Source organism: Geotrypetes seraphini, chromosome 16 (assembly GCF_902459505.1).
Source record: "Geotrypetes seraphini chromosome 16, aGeoSer1.1, whole genome shotgun sequence".
NCBI lineage: Eukaryota > Metazoa > Chordata > Amphibia > Gymnophiona > Dermophiidae > Geotrypetes > Geotrypetes seraphini.
The window spans coordinates 35,469,147-35,487,690 of NC_047099.1; the positions used below are offsets into that span (position 1 = coordinate 35,469,147).

The window sequence follows — 18,544 nt, forward strand, 5'->3', positions numbered from 1 at the left end:
CGTTAGGTTAAAATAAATGTTATTATTTTTCCCCCAATGTTGTAACTCGCTTAGTAAAAATTAAATTAAGCGACTCGTCAAATGAAAATAAACTTGAAACTTTGGTCTTTGACCTAAGGGCCGCCGCGTGAGCGGACTGCTGGGCACGACGGACCACTGGTCTGACCCAGCGGCGGCAATTCTTACGCTCTTATGTCACCGATATTTATGGCTGCATTTTCCCGTACTACGAGATCATCATAGAATGTTCATGACATTCTTTGATGACCCTATTGTTAAAATGGCCTTTTGCAGACTACTCATATTGTGAGTAGGTCCTGATCCTGTTGCATTCTCTCCCAAAGGCTGTTCCCATCATCTCTCAGACACGTTACCTGGAGAAACAGGGGGAGCTGTCGGAGGTGATACAGAAAGGAAGCTTGTTTGGAATCAAGCCACGGTTTACTCCCGTCTATTTCTTCCTTTTCAATGACTTCTTGCTGATTACACACAGAAAGAGGTATTGTTTATTGAAAGATTCTATATCGCTGCAAATGACTGGGGGAGTCAATTCAGAGCGGTTTATATGAGCTTCTGTAATGGTGTTACAATACATGAAAGCTTCTATACTGGGGGAGTCAATTCAGAATGGTTTATATGAGCTTCTGTAATGGTGTTACAATACATGAAAGCTTCTATACTGGGGGAGTTAATTCAGAGCGGTTTATATGAGCTTCTGTAATGGTGTTACAATACATGAAAGCTTCTATACTGGGGGAGTCAATTCAGAATGGTTTATATGAGCTTCTGTAATGGTGTTACAATACATGAAAGCTTCTATACTGGGGGAGTTAATTCAGAGCGGTTTATATGAGCTTCTGTAATGGTGTTACAATACATGAAAGCTTCTATACTGGGGGAGTTAATTCAGAGCGGTTTATATGAGCTTCTGTAATGGTGTTACAATACATGAAAGCTTCTATACTGGGGGAGTCAATTCAGAGCGGTTTATCTGAGCTTCTGTAATGGTGTTACAATACATGAAAGCTTCTGGGGGAGTCAATTCAGAGTGGTTTATATGAGCTTCTGTAATGGTGTTACAATACATGAAAGCTTCTATACTGGGGGAGTTAATTCAGAGCGGTTTATATGAGCTTCTGTAATGGTGTTACAATACATGAAAGCTTCTATACTGGGGGAGTCAATTCAGAGTGGTTTATATGAGCTTATGTAATGGTGTTACAATACATGAAAGCTTCTATACTGGGGGAGTTAATTCAGAGTGGTTTATATGAGCTTCTGTAATGGTATTACAATACATGAAAGCTTCTATACTGGGGGAGTCAATTCAGAGCGGTTTATATGAGCTTCTGTAATGGTGTTACAATACATGAAAGCTTCTATACTGGGGGAGTCAATTCAGAGCGGTTTATCTGAGCTTCTGTAATGGTGTTACAATACATGAAAGCTTCTGGGGGAGTCAATTCAGAGTGGTTTATATGAGCTTCTGTAATGGTGTTACAATACATGAAAGCTTCTATACTGGGGGAGTTAATTCAGAGCGGTTTATATGAGCTTCTGTAATGGTGTTACAATACATGAAAGCTTCTATACTGGGGGAGTCAATTCAGAGTGGTTTATATGAGCTTATGTAATGGTGTTACAATACATGAAAGCTTCTATACTGGGGGAGTTAATTCAGAGTGGTTTATATGAGCTTCTGTAATGGTATTACAATACATGAAAGCTTCTATACTGGGGGAGTCAATTCAGAGCGGTTTATATGAGCTTCTGTAATGGTGTTACAATACATGAAAGCTTCTATACTGGGGGAGTCAATTCAGAATGGTTTATATGAGCTTCTGTAATGGTGTTACAATACATGAAAGCTTCTATACTGGGGGAGTCAATTCAGAGCGGTTTATATGAGCTTCTGTAATGGTGTTACAATACATGAAAGCTTCTATACTGGGGGAGTCAATTCAGAGCGGTTTATATGAGCTTCTGTAATGGTGTTACAATACATGAAAGCTTCTATACTGGGGGAGTTAATTCAGAGCGGTTTATATGAGCTTCTGTAATGGTGTTACAATACATGAAAGCTTCTATACTGGGGGAGTCAATTCAGAGCGGTTTATATGAGCTTCTGTAATGGTGTTACAATACATGAAAACTTCTATACTGGGGGAGTTAATTCAGAGCGGTTTATATGAGCTTCTGTAATGGTGTTACAATACATGAAAGCTTCTATACTGGGGGAGTCAATTCAGAGCGGTTTATATGAGCTTCTGTAATGGTGTTACAATACATGAAAGCTTCTATACTGGGGGAGTCAATTCAGAGTGGTTTATATGAGCTTATGTAATGGTGTTACAATACATGAAAGCTTCTATACTGGGGGAGTTAATTCAGAGTGGTTTATATGAGCTTCTGTAATGGTATTACAATACATGAAAGCTTCTATACTGGGGGAGTCAATTCAGAGCGGTTTATATGAGCTTCTGTAATGGTGTTACAATACATGAAAGCTTCTATACTGGGGGAGTCAATTCAGAGCGGTTTATATGAGCTTCTGTAATGGTGTTACAATACATGAAAGCTTCTATACTGGGGGAGTCAATTCAGAGCGGTTTATATGAGCTTCTGTAATGGTGTTACAATACATGAAAGCTTCTATACTGGGGGAGTCAATTCAGAATGGTTTATATGAGCTTCTGTAATGGTGTTACAATACATGAAAGCTTCTATACTGGGGGAGTCAATTCAGAGCGGTTTATATGAGCTTCTGTAATGGTGTTACAATACATGAAAGCTTCTATACTGGGGGAGTCAATTCAGAGCGGTTTATATGAGCTTCTGTAATGGTGTTACAATACATGAAAGCTTCTATACTGGGGGAGTCAATTCAGAGCGGTTTATATGAGCTTCTGTAATGGTGTTACAATACATGAAAGCTTCTATACTGGGGGAGTCAATTCAGAGCGGTTTATATGAGCTTCTGTAATGGTGTTACAATACATGAAAACTTCTATACTGGGGGAGTTAATTCAGAGCGGTTTATATGAGCTTCTGTAATGGTGTTACAATACATGAAAGCTTCTATACTGGGGGAGTCATTTCAGAGCGGTTTATATGAGCTTCTGTAATGGTGTTACAATACATGAAAGCTTCTATACTGGGGGAGTCAATTCAGAGCGGTTTATATGAGCTTCTGTAATGGTGTTACAATACATGAAAGCTTCTATACTGGGGGAGTCAATTCAGAGCGGTTTATATGAGCTTCTGTAATGGTGTTACAATACATGAAAGCTTCTATACTGGGGGAGTCAATTCAGAGCGGTTTATATGAGCTTCTGTAATGGTGTTACAATACATGAAAGCTTCTATACTGGGGGAGTCAATTCAGAGCGGTTTATATGAGCTTCTGTAATGGTGTTACAATACATGAAAGCTTCTATACTGGGGGAGTCAATTCAGAGCGGTTTATATGAGCTTCTGTAATGGTGTTACAATACATGAAAGCTTCTATACTGGGGGAGTCAATTCAGAGTGGTTTATATGAGCTTATGTAATGGTGTTACAATACATGAAAGCTTCTATACTGGGGGAGTTAATTCAGAGTGGTTTATATGAGCTTCTGTAATGGTATTACAATACATGAAAGCTTCTATACTGGGGGAGTCAATTCAGAGCGGTTTATATGAGCTTCTGTAATGGTGTTACAATACATGAAAGCTTCTATACTGGGGGAGTTAATTCAGAGCGGTTTATATGAGCTTTGTAATGGTATTACACTTCTGTAAAAGTATGTCAACGAAATGATTTTACAATTACGTACTTTGCAAACAGAAGTAAGAAGGGCAATTTTCAAAGCTTTTCTGCAAGTAAACAGCAGTTTATCTACAGGAGAAAAGTCCTGTTGAATGTCTTGCCCCTTGCTACAGGTAGAGGGTATGCATGCCTGCCTCAGAGAAGGGTTGGGGTGGAATAGGAGCAGAGAATTTTAAGAAGGAAACATTTGACCCTTATTTTTAAAAGGAGATTCCCTTAGAAGATGTGTTTGCAGCACCACGGTTACAACATAGCCACAAGCCTGAAAGCACCACAGCTGTTTTTAAAAAAATGACCCTATAAATGTTTGGGGGGGGGGGTTTGTGTGTGTGTTAGCTTTCCTCAAGAGCCCTGCATTTGGCTTAACATGTGGCTTAGAAGCAAGAAGTTTCAAATGTTTATTCTGGTACAGCAGGGGTGTCAAAGTCCCTTCTCGAGGGCCGCAATCCAGTCGGGTTTTCAGGATTTCCCCAGTGAATATGCATGAGATCAATTTGCATGCACTGCTTTCATTGCTCATGCATATTCATTGGGGAAATTCTGAAAACCCGACTGGATTGCGGCCCTTGAGGAGGGACTTTGACACCCCTGTGGTACTGTAACAGTGCCATCTATAGGTTGCATTAACATAAAGTCTGGGGAGTTTTAAACATTTTGTTTCTATTTTTGCAAAACAATAAAAAAAAGAACAGCCCAATACTTCAGACCTATGTCTGTTAAGTGGCTACTCGTGCCCATCAATTTTCTAGATGGTGATCTAATCCTCATATGCAGTACAAGGCCGATTATCTGAAATCCAGTTATCCGGATTGCTTCGCGGGGATGGGGGGATTGTGTGTCTCATTTTATATTTGAGTTCCCCTTGAAGTACTATTCCTATCACTCTCCCTCCCACTAATGTGCCTTTTCTGCTTCTGCCACCGCTGCCATCAGCCAAGCCCCCCCTCCCCCTGAACTGGGATATTTTCCCCCACCATCAGCATGCCCCTGCAATAATTGGACATTAAAGTTTTTCTTTTGTTTTTAATTTTAAAAAAAACCCTTCAGCGCAACCCCGACCCCCCCCCCCTGACAAGGAAAGGCAGCATTCCCCCTCCCTCCCTTCCTGAACAGGCACCAAGCCCCCTCCCGGACCCACAGGAAAGACTCCAGGCCTACCTTGTTTCCCTGGTGGTCTAGCGGCAGCACTGGGGCAGGAGTAATCCTACTCGCTCCTGCCCATGCTCTGTCAGCAACAAAAATAGCTGCAGAGACTCAGTGCCACCAACCAACACCCCCCCCAGCAGAGGGTGAGATGCCCAATCTCTCCCGCCACCAACCAACACACCCCTCGGCAGAGGGAGAGATGTCCAATCTTTCCAACCGCCAACCAACCCCCCCCCCCCCCCGCCGCAGCAGAGGGAGAGATACCCAATATCTCCCACCACCAACCAACACACCCCCCAACCCCCCTCGGTAGTGGGAGAGATGCCCATGCTCTCCCACCACCATGCAACACTTCCCCTGTGCTTCCGATGACCCCCACCATCTCCACCTTACCTTACTTTAGATGGCTGGCTGAAGGGATGCCTATTCCCTCTGTTCAGCTGGCCCTGGGATGCACCGGGGAGTGGCATGAGGCTCTGATTGGCCCAGGTTGTTTAAGGCCCCTCCTAAGGGAGGGGCTTTATGCATCTGGGCCAGTCAGAGCCTCAGTCTCCTCCCTGGTGCATCCCAGGATGCACAGGGGAAGGGAAGGCCTGCCATTTTGAAGAGGCGGGCCAGCTGGCTGGAGAGAGTAGGCATCCCTCCAACCAGCCATCTAAAATAAGGTAAGGGGGAGAGGGTGGGGGACATCAGAGGCATGGGAGGGTGTTGCATGGCGGTGGGAGAGCATGGGCATCTAACCCATTGCCGAGGGGGGTTGGGGGGGTGTTGCTTAATGGCAAGAGAGATTGGGAATCTCTCCCGCTGCCAGGGTGTGTGCCAGTTGGCAGTGGAAGAGTGGGCATCTCTCCCACTGCTGGGGGATGTGTTGGTTGGACGGGAGAGATTGGGCATCTCTGCCACTGCCAAGGGAGGTTGGAAGGGTGTTGGTTGTCGGCGACATGGCAGGAGAGAGAGGGGATTTCTCCTGCCGAACTTCAATTTGGGATATTTTATTTTTTACATTACATGTCAAAACACGCCAGAGATGCGTTTTTCACAGTGATGCCACTGTACCGGCACCCCTGGACCAGTCGCTGATTTTTGTCGCCAATAGTCTAGTAACCCTACCCGAAACCCTCAAGGCCAACGTGAGTGGCTTCTAAAACCAGCCTGAAACCCCTCAAGGCCGGCGTGAGTGGCTTCTAAAACCAGCCCGAACCCCTCAAGGCCCATATGAGTGGCTTCTAAAACCAGCCCAAAACCCTCAAGGCCAACGTGAGTAGCTTCTAAAACCAGCCCAAACCCCTCAAGGCCCATATGAGTGGCTTCTAAAACCAGCCCAAACCCCTCAAGGCCCGTGTGAGTGGCTTCTAAAATCAGCCCACAACCCTCAAGGCCGGTGTGAGTGGCTTCTAAAACCAGCCCAAAACCTTTATTGTGCACGCCTAACTTTAGCTGCCTTTTGTAAAATTTGGGGAATGGAGTCTCAACTAATAAGTTAAAATAAGAGACGGATGTGATTAAGATTCCTTGCTGATATTAAGATGTACAACGGGGTGCTGAAAAGTTCTCAGCCCAAGCAAGAAGAGAATGACGTGGATATGGTTCAAGCAATGATCTGAAACAATATCAAAACATAGAATTTTGCTTCTGCCAATTGTCACTTAACGGAATAAGATAACGCTCTTTTTGGCTACATTGGCAAAATAACGCTCAGTATGTAGGAAGTTGGTTGGTTGGGCTGAAAATTTTTCATCGCCCCCTTCATAGGGATTGCTTTCCTTTGGACTAAACCAGGGGTAGGCAATTCCGGTCCTCGAGAGCCGGAGCCAGGTCAGGATTTCAGGATCTCCACAATAAATATGCATGAGAGAGATTTGCATCTTAAGGAGGCAGCGCATGCAAATCCATCTCATACATATTCATGGTGGAGATCCTGAAAACCTGGCCTGGCTCCGGCCCTCGCGGACCGGATTTGCCTACCCCTGGACTAAACCAACGTGGCGTGTTCTCTTTCTTCCCCCCCCCCCCCAGCTCAGAGAAGTATGTGGTAGTCGATTATGCTCATCGCTCCTTGGTGCAGGTGGAAGGACACGGGGAGTGCAGTCATGGAGCTGGCGTAGAGAACGGCTTTTTCCTGACTTTGCTGGAAAACCATCAGGGGAAGATGTGTGAGCGCCTCTTTAAAGCTCCCTCGCAGTAAGTAACAGGTATAAAGGACTTAACTCCCACTGGGAATAAATATGTCGAGGTGGGCATTCAAGCACACATTTCATGTCCCAGTCAGTTGCGCACCACAGGGTTTTCTTCTTCTGCCTCCAGCAATGTCTCTCTCCTGCTGCTGTTGCATCTGCTCTTCTCCCCAGCCACCGCTTGCTCTCTTTTGGCTGGCTTTTGTTTTACTGTATGACGAGCAGAAATTGCAGCCAACCTTAAAACAGAGGAAATACACACTGGGATAAGAATCAGCTTACCCCATACCTCAAAAGAAATATGTAACACTAGTCTTTAAGCCCGTTACATTAACGGGTGCTAGAATAGATGTGTCTGTCTGTCTTTCTTTCTGTCTCTCTCTCTCCTTGGCCACTGTCTGTATGTCTGTCTTTGTTTCTTTTTTTCTTTCTGTCTCTCTCTCTCCTTGGCCACTGTCTGTCTGTCTGTCTTTCTTTCTGTCTCTCTCTCTCCTTGGCCACTATCTGTCTGTCTTTCCTTCTGTCTCTCTCGCCTTGGCTGCTTTCTGTCTGTCTGTCTTTCTTTCTGTCTGTCTCTCTGGCCCCCTGTCTATCTATCATTCTTTCTGTCTGTGTCTCTCCCTGGCCCCCTGCCTGTCTTTCTTTCTTTCTCTCTCCTTGGCCGCTGCCTGCCTGTCTCTCTCTGTTGCGCCATGCCTGCCTGACTCTCCCCCCCCAGAGCAAACCAAAATTGTTGCCTGCCCCCAGCACAGCCCTCCCCTCAAATCAGCCCCTTTTCCCTCTCCCCCTCCACTTCCCTATGCAGCAGTAGCAGCTTGACGCCTCGGAGAACCTGCACCTTTTCAGCCATGTCCAGGCCGAAGGACACCCTCCTGCCGTTGCTCTCGCCATCGCTGAAACCGCTGCACGTGCCGCAAGCTGGTGCACGCGCCGCAAATGGAACATGGCCACGGTGGCACAAATCACGGCGGCAGGGATCATGCCGTTTCAACTGCGCATGCACGAGTAAGGGTTTTATTATATTAGATAGTAATATAGTAGATGATGGCAGATAAAGACCCGAATGGTCCATCCAGTCTGCCAAACCTGATTCAATTTAAAAAAAACTTTTTCTTCTTTTTCTTAGCTATTTCTGGGCAAGAATCCAAAGCTCTGTCCAGTACTGTGCTTGGGTTCCAACTACTGAAGTTTCCGTCAAAGCTCACTCCGGCCCATCTACACCAACCCAGCCATTGAAGCCCTCCCCAGCCCATCCCCCACCAAATGGCCATATACAGACACAGACCGTGCAAGTCTGCCCAGTACTGGCCTTAGTTCTTCAATATTTACTATTATTTTCTGATTCTGGATCCTCTGTATTCATCCCACGCATTTTTGAATTCCGTCACTGTTTTCCTCTCCACCACTTCTCTCGGGAGCGCATTCCAGGCATCCACCACCCTCTCCGTAAAGAAGAATTTCCTTACATTGCTCTTGAGTCTCCCACCCCTCAACCTCAAATTATGCCCACTGGTTTTACCATTTTCCTTTCTCTGGAAAAGATTTTGTTCTGCGTTAATACTTTCTTGTATGTAGCCACTAAAACAAGAGTCGCAGATGGGCAGGGAAGTTGTTTACCTATAAAAGGTGTTCTCGCTAGACAGCAGGATTAATCAGGCCCACAGATGGGGGGATTTCTTCCAGGTCAAGACGGTTCTCCCAGAGTTCAGAACTAGTTTAAATTTTGGAGCGTGCATAATAACATAGTACATGACGGCAGAAAAAGACCCGAATGGTCCATCCAGTCTGCCTAACCATACGTGCTCCATAAATTAATTTAGTGTAAATGGTCCTTTTTCTTAGATATTTCTGGGACAGAAACCCAGAGTCCTGCCCGGTAGTTCTATCAACTGGAGTCTCTGTCAAAGCTCACTCCAGCCCATCTTAACCATCGAAGCCCTCCCCAGCCCATCCTCAACTGAATGTCCCTATATGGGACACAGGCCTTGCAAGCGTATCCAGTACTGGCCTTAGCTCCTTCAGTGTATACCCATTATTTTCTGATTAGAGATCCTCTGTGTTCATCCCACGCTTTTTTGAATTCTGACCGTTTTCTTCTCCACCGACTCCCTCGGGAGCGCATTCCAGGCATCGACCACCTTCTCCGTATAGAATTTCCTAACATTACTCTTGAGTCTACCACCCCTGCGTGCAGGGATCCCTCAGTCACATTTAAATCTCACGATCGACTCTCAGGTTGGTAGGTGAGGTTGTGTGTCTGATTAATCCTGGAAAAAACAAAAGGAATTGAACCCAAAATATCCACAAAGAAGAAAATCCAGAGAAAACCAAAAAACCTCTGTGGAGTGACGATGTTCTTAAATGGACTTTATTTGAAAGTGTCAAAGTTCCAAAGGTACACTGGAATCATCCACATAAAATAAATTCATCCACATAAGAGCCTTAAAGGACCTAGTCCGCTAGGGATACAGGACCCAACACGGTCCACGTTTCGACAAAAAGTCTTCTTCAGGGGGTCCCTGGGAGCCTTTCCATTGCAAATGCAAGCAGTGTCTCACTTCCGGCTCACCACACAATTGTTTCCCACGTACTCACCTTTATAAGACCCACCAGGGACCCCTGAAGAAGACTTTTTGCCGAAATGCAGACCGTGTTGGGTCCTGTATCCCTAGCGGACTAGGTCCTTTAAGGCTTTTATGCGGATGATTTATTTTTATGTGGATGAAATTATTTTATGTGGTTGATTTCAGTGGACCTTTGGAACTTTGACACTTTCAAATAAAGTCCATTTAGGAACATCGTCACTCCACAGAGTTTTTTTGGTTTTCTATGCAGGAGTGGCACATGGAAACATAGTGACTTCGGGAAATCGCTCCCAGCCAAAGCGTGACAGCATTGGGGGAAGATGAGTGAGTTGCTAAGATGATGTACAAGATCAGCAACAATGCGAAAAGGGAGACAGGCAAAAAAAACAACAACCCCATACAGACACTACACTAATTGCTGGTTTGAGCCAGGATTATTTTTAATGTATAGTATAGTTTTTTAAGATATATGAGGGAGTGATTCCGGAATATGTGGTCAGTTTACTAAGTTTTCCAAACGGAGGGGTCTAAGGCACGCTAATTGATTTAGCGCACCTTAGTTAAAGGACTCCAGAATTTGTTTAATTTGAACCTTAGAAACTTGCTTAATTTTCTAATCTAATCTGGGATATATGAGCTGTTCTATGGCTAAATAGGTCCAAGATGACTTACGGTACAATTTAAGACATGCAATTGAGTACAGTACAAGGATGCTGCAGGTGATACTTGACAAAACCGTTTGAGAGATGGTACAACACAAGAAGAGAAAAATTAGTACTCTCTAAAGAGTGATACTGCGAGGTAGAAGGTGGAGGTAACTTATAGTCCAAAATCATGTGGATGACGGTGTGCGTGGGGTCATAGAGGTTGCAAGGCTTGTTAGGTTCAAGGATCAGTTTTCTGTGGCGGATAGGGTGTCGAAGAAATAAGTCTTTAGTTTCTTTCGGAGCGTGAGGTGGTTCAGATCTGATGGTTGTTGGGAGGTTGTTCCATATTTCTGTGCCGATATACGTAAACATAGTTCCTCTTTTACTAAGGTGTGCTAACCAATATAGAGATCTCTATGAGCGTCGGGAGCAGTGCGGCTTCCCCGGTCTAAAACCGCTAGCGCGGTTTAGTAGAAGAAGGGGTAAGTAAAAGAGTGGGATAGTGTTGAGAATACGTTTGTATCTAAGGCCTTTTGTTGAGGGGTAACTCATCAGAAGCGTACTAAGATTTCTGGTCGAGGCGGACCATGAGAAAGTGAATAGGTTTACGAGTGGCATGGCGGAGTTGCCTTGTAGGATGTGGAAAAATATACAGGAGATTTTGAAGTTCATTCGCCGATGTAACTGTTTGAGATAGGTGGAGATTGGGTCGTATTTTTTTTTTTAGGTTATGTTCTTAAGTAGAGGGATCGTGGGTGCTTGGCAAAGTGCTCTGTTTAGACAAATAGTCATATGATGGCGTCAAGGGGTGGGGGTGCCCGAGGACTCTTTGGATCTGCGTGTTTTGGTTAAGCGAATTTCAGTGAGCGCAGACTTATGATCTAACAATAAAAGCCCGTGAAGTCGATTTCGCCAGGCCCAAAAGGACGGAAGGGAGTCACCCACCCCCACCGATAATAATTCTTTTCTCTCCCGCAGACCCGCTTGCAAAGTTTGATGTTCACCAATCGCTCTTCCTGGTTACCCAGTTCTTGCTTTCTTTTTTTGCCCCCTTTAGATCAGACATGCATCGGTGGATAGCAGCCTTCCCCAAGCACAAGGAACAAGCTCATTCTAACACCGACACCATCTATGAAGACTGGGGTGAGCGTGGCTGTCAAGTGCCTCTTGGTCCACAAAATGAAGGTGGTTTGATACATATTTTAGAGTGGTGTATCACCAATTGTGTATCTCCTGAGATTTCAGGCGGGTCGCAGCGCACTGGGGAGGAGGGGGAGGTGCCGGCACTGGCTGACTGCCTACAGGACGTGCCTGTCAACGGCGAGAGGCACGTCCTGTAGGTAATCCGCCAGCGCCGGCGCCTCTCCTTGTCTCCGGCCCTCTTCCCTGCTGGCACCCCCCCTCCCCCCCATTGGCATCTCGGGGCCTGTCTGACGAGCCTTCGTGCATGCATGGACATTGACGTGATGACATCAGCTACGTACGTGATGTCATCATGGTGACACCCACGCACTTCAGGTGCCTCGAGCTGCGGCCGGCACCTTTAGTGTGCCGCAGCTTGAGAAAGTTTGCGGGACGCTGTTTTAGAGAGAGAAAAAATAGGCCATCTCCATTCAGTCGGTGCTGGAAGTGCTTAGAAGTTGCTACCACTGTGAAAGACACCTCCGCATGTTTTCCCCTTCCCCGTTTTTTTTTTTTTTAATTTTACGAGATGATGTAACCCTTGCCATCTTCCTTTCGTATCTTATGTTGTCTCCCTTATTATTATTATCGAAAGCGCGGGGGACACTGGCACACCGACAATCCTGCCCCGACATTTGTGCGCGGGACCTATGCGCTCCGCCGCTTCGAAGCCTTTCCGTGTGCGTTCTGAGGGGGTGGTAACCCCCCTACTATACTTAAAACTCCTCGCGCTCCCATTAGGGGGGGATCGAGGGGAACCTCCCCCTGTACACTGAAAACTCCCGTTCTCCTTCCTGTTTTTGATCTTTGGGAGTTTTCAGTGTAGTGGGGGGGGTTCTCCCCCCCCCCCCGCAGGAGTGCAAGGAGTTGAAAGTGAAGTGGGGGGGATTCCCCCCCCACACCCCTTCAGAGCGCAAAGAGGAAGGCCTGAAGGCACAAATGTCGGGGTGGGATTGTTGGCGTGCCAATGTCCGGCGGGCTTTTGACAGGTCACCGTTATCATAATGGTTCATGTTTGCTTCCCAGGTTTTAGAGTAATCCTTTTTTTTAATGTAAACCGCTTAGGAGTGTATATCAAACTGAAATAAACTTGAAACTATCAGTGCTGATCTCAAAGTGCACGGCTGCAGCCTAATCTCTTGCTCATTGCACAGATTGTCTGCAGGTACAGTGTGTGGAGCCCTATGTGGCAGTTCAGGCAGATGAGTTGAGCCTGGAACCCACCGATATTATCAATGTTCTCCGAAAGACCACTGAAGGTAAGAATCTGGCTTCTAGTAGAGGTGCCTGGGGGGGGGGGGGGTTAGAGCTCCCTGGATTCCAACCTTCCCTTTGATCCAGTGATGTAGTAAGGGGGGCAGTCCTCCCTGGGCGCCGGCACCCCACCTCCTCGCTGCCCCCTCCGCCTCCCCTCGCCACAACAGCACCCCTTCCCCTCTAGTTGTCCACCGCCACGAGCAAGAGCTTCAATGTGTTCCTCACGTCCTCATCAGCTCTCCCGCTGATGTCACATCCGGGTGCCACGCACAGGAATTGATGTCAGAGGGAGAGCCACCAGAGTCATCGGAAGCGCGTTGAAGTTGTTGCTCATGGTAGTGAACAACTCAAGGTACGGTGGAAGGGAAGGGGGCACACGCGTGGCGGGGGGGGGGGTTCAGGGAAGGAGCAGGGGGCGGGGGAGGGGCGCCTCTCACCCTCGCTATGCCACTGCTTTGATCTGCCCCTCACTTCCTTGGGCGGCGTGATTGACATGTGTTGAGTACTTCTTGGGCCAAGCAACTGGTGTGGAAGAATCCTTGACTGCTCGCGAGCAGTTGCCCACAGAATAACACGCCTGAATGTGCAAAATGGCTTCTTTTCTATGTCCTCTAAAACTCGTTCTTCCTTCCATATTTGTAGCTGCTTGATTTTGATTTCTACCGGTACAATTTGTGACAATCTTTTGATTGCGCAACCTTTGTTCTCCGGATGCAGGCAAAGTGCCGAAACATAGCCCGTATCATCCCCGACTTTGAATAGCATCTTTTCAAAGATCTGGACATACTTTTTTGCATCATTTCATCACCTACTGATCTGTACTGTTTGATTTTTTTTGTTGTTGTTTCTAACCTTTGCTTTGTTTCTGCTTTGCTTATTTTCCCATTCCGCAGGTTGGTACGAGGGCATCCGCCTGTCTGACGGCCTGAAGGGATGGTTCCCCTCAAAGTACGTCCAGGAGATCACCAACGAGCATGTGCGGCGGAGGAACCTGAGAGAGCGCTACCGTGTCATGCAGGTGGCGCGACAAATTCAAGTGACCCGCACGGCCAGCATCAAGAAATACAGTTCAGCGTGAAAGCGGCACGGAGAGGACTGTCTCAGCCCTTCGTTTGTCGTGTGAAATAAGAGACGCAGATGGAGCAGAATTCCGAGTCCCGGCATCATCTCTGGTGATCAGCCAGGCATCGTCGTGGGGCTGCCAGAAGTTCTGACAAGCTCACAAAGAGTGAAACAAACAATGGTTTACTGACTCTTAAAAGAAGAAAAATAAAGGTGAAAACTGCCCTACTGTATCTTTCTGGAATTCACAGCAAAGATTCAACCTTTATTGGCCAGTAACTGAACTGCAAAGTGTGATGCCTTTCTTCTAGTCTTCGGCCTTTATCAGAATCTACTGCCAATACGTGTATATAGAGAACAGTGCTACAGCTGCCAGAAACCTCCAGATGTTTACAAGCTGCTCCTTAAGACTGCACAAAATCCAAACAGATATTACTGTGGCATAACTATACGAATTATGTGCGGATACTGTAAATCTCTTCTGTGGTTACAAAAGGCAGAGGTGTACTCAATGTTGCATATCTCTAAAACAAAGGTTCACGGCCTAGTCCTCGGCGCTATACCCAGCCAGTCGGGTTTTCAAGATGAATACGCATGACAAGTTTGTATGCCCTACCTCTATCGTATGCAAATCGATCTCGTGCGTATTCATTGCGGCTGTCCTGAAAACCTGACTGGCTAGGTGTGTCTCAAGGACTGAGTCGAGAACCCTCTTGTATAAAGTGACAGTTACACAAAAATGTGGCTAATTAAGGGTTAAGTTGTTTGCAACAAGATGGCTGAAGCAAGGGCTTCTCCCTAATGCTTCAATCGGGGCCATAGCATATCCCTAGCTTACTGGTTCTCAATCTTGTCTTGAGTAGAGATACCATATGGTGCCAGAAAAAAGAGGATGGATTTGAGACATTATTTCAGGTTTTACTTCCACTGAAAGCAATGGAAGTACAACCCAGATATCTCAATCCATCCCTCTTTTCCTGGAGCCATATGGTATCCCTAGTCTTGAGTAAGATTACCATATGGGTCCAGAAAAAGGAGGACGGATTGAGACATAAGAACATAAGAATTGCCACTGCTGGGTCAGATCAGTGGTCCGTCGTGCCCGCAGCGGTCCCCAGGTCAAAGACCAGCGCTCCAACCAAGACCAGCCCTGCCTGTGTACGTTCCGGTTCAGCGGGAACCTGTCCAACTTTGTCTTGAATCCCTGGAGGGTGTTCTCCCCTATAACAGACCCCGGGTTTTACTTCTACTGAAAGCAGTGGAAGAAAGGAGGACAGATAGAGACATCCGGGCTTTACTTCTGTTTAAACCAACGGAAGTAAAAGCCGGATGTCTCAATCCGTCCTCCTTTTTCTGGAGCCATACGCCAACCCTTGGGGAACACTAGCCGATTGGTTTTAGGGTAGCCCTAATAAATATGCTTGAGAGAGTTCTGCCTATAATGGAAGAAAGAGGCATGCAAATCGCTCTCATGCATATTCACGAGCGATATCCTGAAAACCCAACTGGCTGATGGTCTATAGGACAGGTTTGATCGAATCACTGCTCTAGCTGAAGAGCTCTTGCACGTGTGCAGTTTTTAATGTTTTGTAGAGCCTTGCATACAATCTATTTTTAACTGGTTCCTTAATCCCAGCACATGTGAGAGTTCAAGATGTCAGGCTAGTGTCTGCTGTCTCTTGTATCATTCTCTCTGTGCTCTCTCCCTCTACTGCTGTTTTCCCATCAGTCAAAGCTTCGCCTGGAGCCCTCCACCTCAATTTGCTGAGAATCTCTTCTCTGCTCGACCGAAGATGGCTGGAAGTTTGTTCTCTACTGTTTCCAGCTTAGCCAGGATCAAACTACCTCAGCCAAATGCCATTAAATCCTGGGAGCAAGCACAGAAAGTCGGAGAGCAAGACGTTAAAGCAGAACTTCTGAACTCTCGTCACCGTTACCCGTTTAGTGACACGCTTTGGTTGGCAGGAAAACCAACCCTAATGTCATCAGCTGTGTGGCAGCAGGATTCGTTGCTTGGAGCCTGGAGTTGGCCCTACAGTTTTATTAAATTTGCCAGATGAAAACCTGATTTCACAACTGTTTGAAGGATCAATAAATGAAAACAGAGGGAAATGAGCGAGAGCTCCACTTCAGGCATGATTTGCGTGTGTGAGCTGTAGGATGCCTTTAGAGAATTAAGGTATGCAGAGACCAGAAAGGCCTAGAAATTATGGTAAAGAGAAACTATTTTAGTTAAAATGATTTTTTTTAAATCAGAGGAAAGAGAGCCAGACATGAAACTCTTACAACTTTTCATTGTAAACCTTAAAAAAAACCTATGCTAATGAGAGTGCAAAATTAACTATGACCCTCTTTTACTAAGGCGCCCTAGCCAATATAGCACGCGCAAAACGCTAATGCGTCCATAGAATATAATGGATGCGTTAGTATTTAGCGTGCACTAAGGACCCCTATGTCTCTAAACTTAAATATAAATATAATCTAATATTTGTGGGTCATGCACACCTACACAGGTGGCTTGAGGAGAGGATTAGGGTGGGAGGAAGGAGCGGAAGGGGGACAGGAAACATAAAACTTAGGCGAATTAAGTAAAGGTCAAGTGCTTATGTTGATCCTAGAAGAATTAGTTGTCGAAGGGCGAAGTTTTCAGTTTCTTCCGGAACAGGGTATGGTTGTTTTTTGTTCTTATAGTCTCTGCGAGATCATTCCAGATTTTGACTCCGAGGAAGGTGAACATGGACTGGAAGATTCTTTTGTACTTGAGATTTTTTGTTGAGGGGGGGGGGGGGTTTCAATTGGATCCTGTTCAGAATTCTGCGTGAGTTGGACTGTGCATCGGTTAAGAGTTTGATGAGTGGGACTGCTGAGTTGCTTTTGCGCACTGTGGAAATTAAGGACCATTAAAAAAATACTTTGACCCTAAAACCTTTAGATTACTGGTGCAGTCTTTGGTTCTATCAATACTGGACTACTGCAATATCGTTTATCTGGGTATCCCAAAGAAAACAGTATGGAAATTAAGAATAGTACAGAACACGCTTGATATTCGGATTGAAGAAAAGCGACCACATTAGCCCCTACTACAGAAGGTTACACTGGCGAATAATGTTCAAGTTTGCTTGTATTTGTTTCATGCAGGCCTGGGGACAAGCGCCTTCCTATCTTCTACCACATTTCGTAATAAACAACCCCACACGGTCAACCAGAAACTGTAACATATTTGCATACCCAAGGATCACCGGCTGTAAATACAAATCCTTTTTAGTCAGGTCTTTCATGTTTCAAGCAAGCAAACAGCAGTCCTGGCTGGGTAACTACATCAATGGAGCCAGGCTGACCTACGGCACCTTTCGGAGAATAATTAAAACTGTACTGTTTGACAGATTCATCTCCTAAACAGAAGCCACACTAAATTTATATTTTCCTTCTGTCTATTTCTTGTGTAATAGGTTGTACCGTCACTATTTGCATTCTGTAATTCACTGATTGTCCAGCCCTCTTCGATGTGAACCGTCTAGAAGTCATCTGACTATGGCGGTATAAAGTTATTATTATTATAGATAATGTGATGCATGATACTGGCTGTTTTGAATTAAATGAGTGAAAACATCCAGTTTATGAAGCACCTACACTGAACTCAACTTCCCACTCTTCAAAGAGAAATTGCCTGATTCACATGAAACAGAGAGACCAGAAAGAAGGCGTTGTTGTGGATAGAAATGGTCAGCTGCAAAGAACAAATTGTGATCCCTACAGGAAATGGCTCGCAAATCCAAGACTCACCTGGCTGAGCAAACAGCTACAAGAAGCACCATTTTTAAGGAGAGTCCCTTCAGGAAGGCTTGCTACAGTGCTCAAAAGGAGGATCAGCTAATCCTTTCACTGCCTCATCACCCTGAGGTTATGAGTTTGATCCCAGCTTGCTCCTTGTGACTATTGCGCAAATCACTTAATTCCTCCATTGCCCCAGGCACCACAGTTAGATTGCCGGGACAGATGGGGAAAATACTTTGCTATTCAGTGTATTGTAAACTGCTTTGGGTGAATCTCTTCATGGAAAAGGCATAAATAAATAATACCAAGTTAAGATCATGCTGCAGTACTACCTGTAGCATTGATGTCCAAATATGCCGACTCCACACAAGAAATCCATGGCAACTATTTGTGCTTCCAAGGAAACACTATTCACTTTATACCTGAACCTCAAGAGAGCTGCCAGCTGAACTTTGAAGGAGCTAAGAGCCAACCCCATTTCAAGCCCCTTTGCAGAACAACCTAGAAGAAGGATGTTTGGCTACATGAGATCTCAAACACTTGCAGCACCTGAATATCAAGGATGTAGAATTCCTGCAGGCCCTTAGAAGCACAGCTATAACCAACACTGAATAACCATTGCACTTCAAATGGTGCCTCTTGAGGGCTAACCTTAAGCCAGAAGGGATCTAAATTCTCCATTTTGATTGGTATCTGCACTGAAGACATAAAAACATAAGAATAGCCTTACTGGGTCAGACCAATGGTCCTTGAAGCCCAGTAGCCCATTCTCATGGTGGCCAATCCAGGTCACTAGTACCTGGGCAAAACCCAAAGAGTAGCAACATTCCATACTACCAATCCAGGGCAAGCAGAGGCTTCCCCTGTGTCTGTCTCAATAGCAAACTATGGACTTTTCCTCCAGGAA

The 18,544-nt window shown here is 45.6% G+C and overlaps 1 protein-coding gene across 11 annotated transcripts in view; it reads left to right on the plus strand.

Annotated features, from left to right (window-relative positions):
• Window positions 1-15,012, plus strand: part of ARHGEF15 (Rho guanine nucleotide exchange factor 15) — an 87,286-nt gene extending 72,274 nt beyond the window's left edge. For 8 of the 11 annotated variants that reach the window (XM_033924720.1, XM_033924721.1, XM_033924718.1 and 5 more), the window contains 5 exons: window positions 345-499; window positions 6,973-7,137; window positions 11,420-11,547; window positions 12,699-12,803; window positions 13,695-15,012. In XM_033924720.1, coding sequence (XP_033780611.1) covers window positions 345-499; window positions 6,973-7,137; window positions 11,420-11,547; window positions 12,699-12,803; window positions 13,695-13,879 — 738 coding nt within the window. In that variant the 3' untranslated portion in view covers window positions 13,880-15,012. Of the gene's footprint in view, window positions 1-344; window positions 500-6,972; window positions 7,149-11,419; window positions 11,548-12,698; window positions 12,804-13,694 lie in introns of those variants that run through there. The other 3 variants (XM_033924722.1, XR_004537269.1, XM_033924723.1) reach the window with 3 other exon arrangements.
• Window positions 15,013-18,544: the final 3,532 nt, after the last annotated feature.